Source organism: Centroberyx affinis, unplaced genomic scaffold, assembly GCF_046629955.1.
Source record: "Centroberyx affinis isolate AG114_WGS23_722 - 3 ecotype Tasmania unplaced genomic scaffold, CSIRO-AGI_Caff_v1 ptg002901l_1, whole genome shotgun sequence".
Classification (NCBI taxonomy): Eukaryota; Metazoa; Chordata; class Actinopteri; order Beryciformes; family Berycidae; genus Centroberyx; species Centroberyx affinis.
In genome coordinates, this window is record NW_027281026.1 from 25,760 (window position 1) to 38,058 (window position 12,299).

Consider the following 12,299-nt stretch of genomic DNA (forward strand, 5'->3'; position numbering starts at 1 on the left):
AACAAAATGGGCCCAGAAATGTTTTTATGCTCAGCCACCATGGTACGTGGTGTGGTACATTATGTTGTCATGATGCATATTATGAGGAAAAACTGATTTTCATGAAACTACTGAAACTCCTTAATGTTTTAAAATATGAAGTTCATATTACCACCCATGTGACAAGTATGTTGACATAGAAATATTTGCTAATTAATGCATTAGCTTAGTTTATGACAACCAGTCATTAGTGTAACTGGTTGTGTTCAATATATCATGATGATGACATTAGGCAGCTCAAGTGTCTCTTGTTTTTACCTTGTTATTACCTAATAATAAGAGGAGAATAATGGGTTCCATGCCAGTCACACACATAAAAATTAAGACTGTATCACAATTTAAAGTCAAGAGAAATGATGAAGAAAAATCGTACATTAAGGGAATGCCTTATACTAATACTGGGTAAAAAACAGAAATACTTAGTAAATTGCCCGAAAACCATTAAATATGTGGCTTAATGACCTAAAGGTAAGGTGGAATGAAATTAAATTCATTTTAAGTGTACTAGGTCATAAGACCTTATTATGAGAAGAAAAACAATGACAATGACAAGAAATCTTTAAAAACAAAAAAAATGGGCTTAATGCCACTTAATGACTTTCACCAGAGCAGTATTTCTGGTTTCAACACTTGTTAATGGTAGTAAGTATTAGGATAAGGTATTCCCTTAATGTGCAATTTTTCTTCATCATTTCTCTTGACTTTCGATTGTGATACAGTCTTAATTTTTTTGACAACCTAATTGATTTTCCTTTCACTTGAAATTTTCACCACAGCATCTCCTTGTGTCCCCCTGAAGCACGAATTAAAGGCAAATTTTTCTATTTCAACTAGGTCATTAAGCCACATTAAGCCCTCGTCTTTGCCTAAATTTAGACTTTTAATTTATTAAAAATATGTATTGTTAGTTTTTAAACTTTCGTTCTTCTCCCCATTGCAAGATCTTATGATCAAGTACACTTGGAATACATTTTATTTCATTCCACCTTACTTTTCAGTCATTAAGGCACATTAAGCTGTCATACTTAATGGTTTTAGGGCAATTTACAACATTATTATTTAATTACTAGTATTCTAGTATATACCCAGTGTTTACCTTTTGATGGTGGTGAATAATTAGGATAAGAAGTCCCCCTTATTTATTTCAGATTTTTCCTCATCAGTTTTAGGTAAGTAAACCACATTAAGTGCAATCATTTCCATTCATTTGTAACTGGGTTTCTTGTCAACGTTTTTTTTTTGACCATGTTACTGATTTATTTAAAGTTGAAATTTACACCACAGTATCTCCTTGTATCCCCCTGATACCTGAATTAAAAAGGATTTTTTCTATTTTGGGTCATTAAGCCACATTGAGCCCTCAATTTCTTTTTATAGCCCTCAAATCTGCCTAAATTTGGACTTTGATGATTTATTAAAAATGTTTCCCTATTTTTTCAAGACATTCTTTTTGGGCTCTAGTGAAGTGTTTTTCATTTCAATAATAGCTCATTAAGCCACGTTAAGCCCCCTTTTCTGGGCATTTTATTAATTAATAAATTCAAAATTTATTTTTCTTTTCACCATTGCTAGTTCTCATGTTGCTGTATACCTGGGAAAAAAATCAACTATTTTCATCAAACTAAAATTTTTTTTGCCTGTGGGAGGAGACGCAAACACAGGGAGAACATACAAACTCCACACACAACGGACCGGGGTGGAGATTCAAACCCACGATCTTCTTCTTGTTAGGCAACAGTACTAACCACTGCTGTGCCGCCTAATGTAATGCAGCTACAAGGTACATATCCCTCTCTTACACTGGAAAAATGATCTTACCATTTTGCATAAACTCGTTTGACATGCCGTTGAAGTCTCCACAGAGTCCACAGGTCTGGTCCTTGTACTTGTTATCCATTTCAATCTGTCAACAAGCCACAAACAAGGTTGTTTATGAAATATCATAATTCCGTAATTAATAAATGTTGAAGTGTAGCACCAGACAGTTTATTTCAAAACATCCCAAAAACTTGGTGTTCAATATCCTGCTTGTGAACTCTGAATTTGGTAAACATCATTCTGTTTACATTAAGTCTCATATTAAAATCATATCAATCTCTATTCAGGCTATCTTTTAATCACATCAATCTTCATTAAGAGGTTTACTCAGCAGTATTAACTTAAAGCAGCTGAAGTTTGCATTGTGGTTTTCAGGCTTGGTTTATCATTGTTTGCTTATCTCTCCTCGACATAGCACACAAACTCACCCAGTGACTCACTCCTACCGCATTGGTCCTTGATCAATATTTGTCAGACTTTGCTCTATTTAAGTATTTAAACTTCTCAAGACTCTATGCATAGCTTTGCACACATGCACGCACACGTGCACACATATAAGTGCATACACATAAACAGGCTCATGCAGGCACATAGATACTGACAGAGGACAGAGGATGTGGGAGTTTGTTGATAAACAGGTTATTAACGTTGATCTGCACGGGATTGAAATCACAGAAATCACTTCAGTAAAACTGTTACCAGATCTCCTCTAGTAATATTGTCAGAGATTCTCTCCAGATAGCCAGGGAAAAATTCCAGCAGAAATTACCAACCTACTCTATTGTATGAGTGACGTACTGGAGTAATTTTAATTGCGTCTGGATTGACATCTGGTGTTTCACACAATTACCGATTTGCATTACAAGGATCATATAACCAGTGGCTGGTACAGCAGCATCACTAAGATTGAACCACACGTTCCCAAATTCACTCTCAAAAATCTGGTCACCTCATTGTGGGGGGATGCTTTGGTGTAAACTAAATAGGAGGGTAGTGACAGAAACAGAATGATATTGGATGATGTGTGTATTGCCGCAATACAGCTATGTGTGTGTGTGTGTGCATGTGTATGTGCGTGTGTGTTTGTGTTTGTGTTTCATACATCAAGGGAGTCATCCAGGTTCCAGATAGCTCTAAGTCCCAGTTTACACTCGACAGTGACGCTAGATGTGGTCCCCTTGATGGTCACCCCAGCAGTGGTTGATGGCAGAGAGATCCTGCAACAGACAGAGAAGGGCATCTTTAAATAAGATAGGAAGCTGCCTGCAACAGACACAGAAAGTCATCTCTAAGCTCACAGGGAGGAGGTGTAGAAGAAGAGTGGTGGCCATGTTTAAGACATGCATATGAAAACAACTGGGAGAAGCCACACTTTATAGCCACACATATACTTTATTGCAAATATTTTCACACAATATGTTTTACTCGTGTAACAGAAAAGGGTTCAAGGATTTCGGAAGGCTTATCAGATTGGCAAATTTTGGTCTGGAAACCTTGCCCATTGGAGGTCAAAGTGCCACAAAATTCTTTATAACGCAGTGTAATGCCAGTGCCAATGGGGCCAAGGGCTTTGGTAACAAACTAATAATGGGTCACTGAATCACTCCAGTAAAAATGGCATTACCACTTACCAGGGGCCTCATTCATAGAATAGTCACTTGTTAACGTTACAGTGTATCCAGTAAAAATGATTCACCCTTACACTCCATAAGTACAAAATGGTTCATTAATTTACAATCCCACAGGTGAATCCACAGGACAGTAGGTTACTTGTTATCTAACACAGAATTCAAATCTGAATAACTGTCGCAAAGTAACAATGTGATAGCAGTAAGTGATGCGGTAAGAAAACTGTATAGCTCCAGTATAGCTCCACTGGCATTAATCCCACCATCACAAAATTACCAAATCTGTCTAAAGGTAAACAAATGCACGCGGATAGAGGACAGAAGAGGGAGCTTCTTAAAGAGACAGTAACTATTTCTCCAATATCTATATGAACAATAATTTGAATTTCAAAGATTAAATAATTATCAAACATGGGCAATTATTTGAGGCAAAATAAAATGTAGGCGAAACAAGTGAAAAAAGGATAACTTAAGTATTATGAAATAGGTCTGACAGATTGCTATCCACAGCTAATGACAGATATTAAGACTATATTTAGAGTAAAGCCAAGAAAGGATAGGACAGAGAAGTATTTCGATACTATTAGTATTAATTCTATTACAAGGAAAGGAAAGGAAAAGAAGAAAAAATCTTCAATATAGGCTTGGCTTTGAGTTTCAATCAGGGGATGAAATTACAAAGCTTGTTGCTTGTTGTTGATGCGCTCAAACTGGAGTTAATTTGCGATTCATAGATTGAAGCAGGGTAAGACAGACGTGTGTATGTGAAAGTTAAAGATGAAGTTTAAGATGTAAATGAGGCCCCAGAACTGCTCTAGTAATACTAATGGTGTCGGGACAGTTTTTCTCCAGCTACAGATTTTCTTAACCTTGCTATTGAACGACCCTGTAGTATTCCACAACATTTTTAATTTGACTAAGTAATCCTCTGTAATGTGTCAGACATACTTCCGCTCTTGGGCAGCTGGTAGGTTTTTCTCTAACTAGTGAGATTTCAAGGCTTAAAATATATATAAATATAAATGACTAGTGAAAAGTATCAACAAGACAGAGGAACTCCCCTGTCAACAGCATGTCTGAATTAGGTGAGTGTATATATGTTCGTTTCCATAAAATATTGACCAAGGCGAAGGGTGTGTCCTTTTGCACTTAAAATATAGCGGCTCCTTACCGACCATGGAGAAAAAAAAGGGAAAATAATATCGTTAATGACTCTACGGTCATTACTGGCTAGGCAATTACAATACAAGGTCTGTAAACTCTTTCCTTAATACCTCAATAAACATTCAGACTCCTGACTCACCTCTAACTGTATGCTTGATGTGTTGTATGTTATGCTGTAAATGTATGTTTCTTGTGTTAGTGTTTTCTGTGTATCTGTGTTTCACCTGTACTGGCAGTGGAAACAAATTTCCTCATTGAAGACAATAAACATCTATTCTATTCTATTCTATTCTATTCTATTCTATTCTATTCTATTCTATTCTCTTTGCTGTAATTTGGCTAAAGACAACCCAAACAACCCGCCATGAACCAACAAAACATTGCACACATATAGTCATTTCTTTCTCTTTGGGTTGGACTTTATCAAAATAGTTTTACACCAGAAATGATCCAGACCACAGTACGAATGGAAGAGGGCCGAGGCCACATGGCATGTTCACACCTATCAAAATGATCCGAACTTGGCAAAAAGTTTGTATGCACCAAACAATGTAGGTGTGAAAGCCACCTTAATACCCTTATTTGACTAGGGCTTAATTCCCAATATCATCATCTCATATCAAATTGTAACACAGAGCATATAAGGGAGCACAAATCAAGTACAAATCAATGAAAGAAAGCTGCAGCAAACACAGGTTGTCTTTAAATGAAACTTTAGACTTAATACCCTTATTTAACTAGGACTGAATTCCGAATATAAAAACTGTGACCAGTGTTTCAGTGATCCTGAAGAGTAAACTTACGTCTTGCCGTTGACGACCACGGAACCCTTGGAGAGTTCCACCACAGTCCCCTCCAGCTTCATGGTGATGCTGCTGATGGTGGGGACGTCGTTGACTATGTCGCGCCTCATCTGGATGTTGAAGTTCTCATAGCTGCCCTTACACTGGAAGGTCAGGACATGGTTGCAGGTGGAGGGCAACTGGAAGAAGTCTCCATCAAATGTCTTATAGTGAAAGTTTCCCCAAGTTGTGCACACTCGGTTGATGTGAGATGCATTAGCTGGGACAAGATAGTAATGATTAGCTAAGGGAAACAAATACTTGACTGCAAGATATTATAAGCATCCTTTTAGGTTATAGTCACCTTACCTGAGTTCAGGAGCTGACTGTTTAGAGAAGGAATGATGTTTACTGCAGTAAAGAGAATTCATTAGTTGCGTCATTAAAATACTGTAGTTAAATTAACACTGTAGAATACCTATAATAATATTATATATATATAGATATCTGTTACTGTGCATAGGATACAGCAAATAACACTTAATGTGCACTTTTCGGCCCCATTTTGTATTCAGTAATCAAATCTGTAGTTAGTGATTATTGTATAATGCATAATATAGCACAGCCCACAGAAATGGATGATTAACGGTTTGTGTATGTATTTCATGATCGTCCAAACAATTTCTTCACAAAAACGTTTGTTATATAAAGCCAGAAGCACATTACGACATGATCTAAATTATATATTACAATTTGCAAAATTAAATTAAGGATTTTTTTTTTTACAAAAATGATCTTTCAAATATTTGCCTTTACAAACCAAAAGAAATTTGGTTAAGACAAGTTAGCAAACAAAAAAACATGGCCAAATATTGCTCAGTAGCGCTTCAATGGTGTATGTAAAAAATGTCTTATACAGTGTGCTTTCTTTTATCTTCCATATCAAAATGATCTTGTCTTCATGGTGCATCCAAACCACTACTTATGACAACCAAAATGATTATTGTAATTCATAATGTGATGGTGAATGTAATGACTAAGAGTCTATAATCAATAATTTGTAAGTGATCCACTAACCAGTTTGAGTGAGTGCTGAGCCAGCCAGCAGCGTCAGGTAGATTAGCCTCAGTGTGGATTTGATTCCTCTGGTCCCCATGTTGGTCCTGAGGACTGACCCACTATGAGAGGACACACCTAGAGGATGGCTGCCTTTATAACCTGTCAGTCAAGGTGGAGCTATAGATACTCCTTCGGGAAGTTTGCCGTAATTTGTTTGGGCGTGTGTGTGCGTGTGTGCGTGCGTGTGTGTGTGTGTCGGGGTGGGGGGTGGGGGGGTCAGCTCCAGTCCCTCCTTCATTCTACCTATCATGCAATGTGGTTGGCCTGTACTCAGTGATGTGACAGATGACATTTACATGTTAAATACAAACTTAACACTGTGCATATTGTGCTACTCTGTGCTACTATTTCTTTGTTCAGCAAACATATCTGTCATCACTTTCATCACTGTATATAACAGCTATTGAAAACAGAAGAAACAAAGCCCTCTTTGATGAATGACACAGGTTGATCACACCCATCTGACTGTCATATGTGTTTTTTTAGACTGGTATCATTAATTCCTATTCACTAACCTAAATTGAACTCCCCTGGATGCTGTATTAGCCCCTTTTAAAAGCCAGTGGAGTGTTACTGTCTTTGAAGAACTGTCGATTTGTTGTTACAGTCAAATGGATTGCTCCGCATGGAACTTGAATCAATATATGATTATTATGTATCAGATTACCATGTCTGCTGAACAGAAGAACAGAAGTCCAGAAGAACCTCAATCACACCATAATTTATCTGGTATACAATTAACATTTGTGTTTTGGTCTGAAGACCTTTCTGTAGAGATACAAGATACAACAAGAAGGTTACAGTGAACCTTACATATCGTTGCTGTGGGTGAAAACCTTGTATCGGCAAAATGTTAACGTTTCAGGAACTTAGAAATGCAGCCTTGTTTTTAGCTTGACCAAGAAGCATTTTCCAGTTGATCCAATGGGGTTTGAAAGGGTTTCAAAAGCCCATGGGTCATAGAATTTGGTCAACAGAAAATTCCTTCAGTTGAACATGAAAATCACCAAAATTGGACCAATCAAACCAAACCTTGATAGTATTGCTGGCACAGCGATTGCGTATTTCTTCAGTAATTCCTTCAAGTATAGTCACAGTTTTCTGTCTTAACCCCAGGGGTTTCAAGGTTTGTCTAAAAACCAAAACATTGTTGCTCTTGTTTGAGCTCCCTCCCTAGCAATACCAACAAAAATGAGGAAGTTGAAGCCCTCCTCTCTTACATGGTAAATATCATTATTTAGCTGGTTTTAATCTTTCCAATCAATTTAGTTTTGGTGGGGGACTTGAAGGAAGAGACTAAAATAAACACAAACATTGAGGTAGAATGTTGATTTTTATGGCACTGATATGCTTAATTAGGGGCGAGGGAAGCGATGAGCATATATTAATGGAAGCTGTTATAGAAGCCATTTTTTTTAATCCAAATTTGTTGGAAGTCTTCTATGCTAGGAGCGATCTTTACTATCAGATATGTAAAGCCATGGGGGGCATTGTGGAAGGTAGTATGTACAGGTGGCAGTTCTCAGAATCTTTGAGGTAATGGATGTTAGGTTTGTTATTTACTTTATATAGTACCTGGAAAACATGCCAGAAGTTGTTAACAAGTCTGTCAATGCTGGCAAAGACTCTTCAAAAGCAACACTAGATCATCTGTATAAAGAGCTACATCCCCCAATTGCTATACATTTGTTCAGTTAATATAGCGCTTGATCGATATAGAGTAAGGATGATGGGGGCACATTCCTAAAAGGTTACAACACAACACAACACTGTTAGTTAATACTTGAGCTATACAGTTACTGTACAAAATGTATTAATTTGTTGAAATTTACTCCAAAACTCAATAGATTTCAAACAGATACTGCCATTCTACTTTGCTGAGTGATTTTTGTCATCAAAGGATAGTGTGGCCACATCAGGGGTTTCTTTTTCTGTACATAAAGTGTTGAACACTCTTCTGTGATCTTCAATAGCAAGTTCTGGTAAGTACTTTTTGAGTCTCAAAGCTATTACTAGATAGGTCTATATGATTTGCAACAGGACATGAGGGGGGTGAAAGCCCTTAGCAATCAATCACTGACTCAGCACTAAATCTGTCACCAGATTTGACCAATTGTTACTGTTTTTGAGTGTTGGAGTTTTGTGGCATTTTTGCCTCCTTAGTAAGGTTTAAAAAGAGAAATGATTTCATGCTGTTAGCCAAAAACTTTGCAAACTTTAGTGTGCTCTGAATTCATAATGTTCCAAATTTAAATAATTAAGTGAAGCTTGTGTGACCTGAACAAATAGCCACACGGCCACAAGGTTGTAGTGCATTTGTATCTTCTACAATCTTCTTTTGCAAGTATCTTGTAGTACAGGTCCATGCAGCTGGGTCAATAACACCACTTTTTCCCATCCGCCCCTCAAACTTCATTTTTGATTTACACTTTTCAGGAAACCGACCATCATGCTCCCAAATCTGCATATGCAGTCACCTGCTTGTTTTCTGTCATTTCAGTCCTCCACCAGCCTCAAGGCTCCATCCAGCATTAGCATGGGAGGAATTTTGTTATCCTGTGTTCTTTCATAGGGTTCTCCATCCCATGCTATTAATTGGGTTTATGCCGAAGCTACACCTAAATATTTTCCGTTTTTTAACTTTCAGTAAACTTTCAAACATTGATTTATTCAGCCTTATTGTCATCTGGAAATGATGTTAGCTGATATCATGTTACATTTTAAACCAGGCAGAGTTTAACTGGTTATGTCGTCATTGAATAGAATGTGTGAAGTTAGTTGTTATATGGCACACAGGTATTCAAAGCATGGTCAAAGGTAGATTGGACTGCACCAATGCCCGGTTTTATAAAGATAAACTTAAACTACACATTAGGATGTAACTTTTAGTCAAATTTGACAATTGACAATTTACATGTTGCATAAAAATGACTTACTAATAGCTAACCAAAGACTTACATTCTCAGATTTGTGGCTAAAATAAGACACTTCAACCCATCCACCTTAAGTGAAAGCATTTTGACAGGATGAGCTAAAATTTACTTACTAACATAATACAGCTTACCAAGGGTGTATGCCCCCAGACCCCCTAGCACAGATATTTACCTCCCATGGGGGAGTTCTGTTGATGAAGAAAATGCAAACACAAGTACAAACCCAAATATGTTGTACTTTGACATTGAATATCTAATCAGATGGCATACTCATTTAGTGTGTAAGAAGTCGCAATATGCACCAGACCACACCCATCCCTAGTTGGTTTTGATTTGGTACATTTCCACAGCCAACTGGGAGTAAAGAGCTATTAGAGCAATATGCAATAGCTTAATATCTCTGGATATTGAATACAATATAGTGCATTGTCCTGGTGTAAACATGACGTATGTTGCTCTAAGGAGGAGTTGGGTTCATCGAGTTGTGTTGATGTTGGAGGACTGCGTATGCAAGCCGCAGTGACTCAGCTCCGTAAGTCCAGGATATGGATCCTGTGGTGCATCTTTAATGAAAACTCTTCTATCTGCAGTAGATGCACAATAATTTGAAAATTTAAGATTGTTGTGATGTGTATGCATTGCCTCATTAAAAACATAGCAATTTTGAATTGGATTTACTTTAACTCACATGTTTGGCATGAATTTTATCAATGTGTCTCTGTATTCATTGTATCAGAAAACTGCCATCTGTGCGGAAGGTGTGGTCTTTCAGATGTACAGGTCTTTCTCTTTAGATTATAAAAAAAAATGATGTCCATTTAGAAGTGAGATACTTATAAATCACAAGTTTGGCATGGATTTTGTATTATGTCAAGAATGTGCGTGTACAGTTACAAATAAGAATTCCTTTCAGATCCCTTGGGATCCCTTTTTATCTCTCTTTTCTGTATTTGCATTCAAATGCCAAAATGTGTGCATATTTGCCCCCTGTTGTCTGTAAAATACATTCAAATAGAATAACATAAACCATTTTAAAAAGAAATTCTGATTTAACAAAACATGCATTTCAAATTGTTTCAAATATGGAAACATATTGGAGATTTGCCTTTAGATTTAGTTGTCACAGCAAACAGTTTTACCCTCTGAAGTCAAGTGCTACCCCCAATTGTCTAAAGATCTGGCACCAACTGAATTGAATTGTATGTCTTGTTCTCTATATTCACTGTATGGATTTGTTCCAAGCATGGGAATATATTCCATTGCATGGGAAACTTGCAAAGCATTATTTCATAGTCAAATCATAGACGGCGATCTTGATTTGCAGTCTTATCTTCTAGGCAGTATTGCTGATATGTTTGATATGTTTTGATATTGGCAGATATTGACATTTGTTTTATTTTTTAATGAGTTTTGCACACCACATTTTTTTGAGTACTTTCAACAGCAGTATAAGTGAGTATCATTTTATTGTGGGAGTTTGATTTTTTCATACTGCAACAATTTCTGAGCAGCTAATTGCCAGTGCTGTTACCTATATGAGATTTTCACCACAGTAGTATAGTGGGTGAGCTGAATATGTCCCTTCTTCCCACAGACTATGCTCAGTTCCTTACGTGCTTTTACTTAGGCAATCAAATCAAATTGACGTATCTGGCTAGATAAATGTTACATTAATTAAACATTGATATTTACCAAGACTCCTAAGAATACCTGTTCTCCCCACCCATCAGTCTGTGACTTTGACCTGGGGCTGTGTGCTGTGTGGTACCGCCTTGCCCAAAGGCATTCTGTCACACTGGGAATGTTTGTCTCCTACTCTCTTTCTCCCTTGGCTCCCGGGTGGTGCGTTTGATTGCTCTATCATCACAGCTTTACCTTGCTCTTTCTATAAGACCTTTATCTCCCAAATCCTAGGCAAACACTCTGGGCTGGGGAGTAAACTGGATTCAGGATATGGCCACAATCTGTAAGCAGGGAGGTGTTAGGCGTCTCACACATCCTGATGACTCATGGGCCATGGCTGAATGTGTTACCAGAGGTCATGGTGGAGGTGGGTTCACACATGGCACCTTTAAGAATGAATAAACACGTTCCATTACTAAAACCTGGCTAATTCAATGAAATGGCTCAGCAACCATTTTATGTCTTCAAGCACCTGTGTATGTCTACTGTGTTCCTAGATGGCAGATGAAGTGTTACCCAGTACTACTATCTGGACTAAAAGAATATGCAGGTTTATCTACAAATCAGACTGATTGAATTCAGTGGTTAAAAATTAACCTCATTAAATAGACAACAGAGCAACCTGGAATTGGTGTTTTTACCTGAGGCATGGCTTTCTCAAAGGACGGTTAATGCAAGACTTGTTCTCAAGTAAACAGTGAGGTTAAAGGTCATTATGTGTGTGTATGAGCTAACCTCAACACATTTAAATTTACTAATTTCTCGATCATCAACAATGAGGTATGGTAGGTAGACATATAGCTGTAGTATCAATGTCTGCCTAAAGCTCTAGCTCTAACCCAACTGGAAGGATGGGTCTTGCAACCTAAAATATGCTGGTAAAACTAGCATAGCATACCCAGACTTTGTATGAGTGGCAGTCACTCTACAGGACAAATGCTGTTCTTTTCCCATAAAATGAGTCCGACCCCAGCCATACCAACTAGATTTCTTTAGGTGGAAGGACTGTTAATGCTCACAGAATTGTGACCTAAAGCTGGGTTAGAGGACAATCCCCTCCTCTAAGCCTCTACTAGGCAAATGCTACTTATGGCATTTGTACAGTATCACAAAATAAAAATAAAATTAGGAAT

At 37.4% G+C, this 12,299-nt stretch overlaps 1 protein-coding gene across 1 annotated transcript in view; it reads right to left on the bottom strand.

Annotated features, from left to right (window-relative positions):
* The window catches only part of LOC139658432 (mucin-2-like), a 30,920-nt gene extending 24,333 nt beyond the window's left edge, over positions 1 to 6,587 (bottom strand). Inside the window, exons 1-4 of the mRNA XM_071536564.1 lie at positions 6,509 to 6,587; positions 5,453 to 5,711; positions 2,960 to 3,074; positions 1,858 to 1,942 (exon numbers count right to left, since the gene is read on the bottom strand). Of these exons, the coding sequence (XP_071392665.1) occupies positions 1,858 to 1,942; positions 2,960 to 3,074; positions 5,453 to 5,711; positions 6,509 to 6,587 (538 nt within the window). The remainder of the gene's footprint in view (positions 1 to 1,857; positions 1,943 to 2,959; positions 3,075 to 5,452; positions 5,712 to 6,508) is intronic.
* Between the last annotated feature and the right edge of the window lie 5,712 nt (positions 6,588 to 12,299).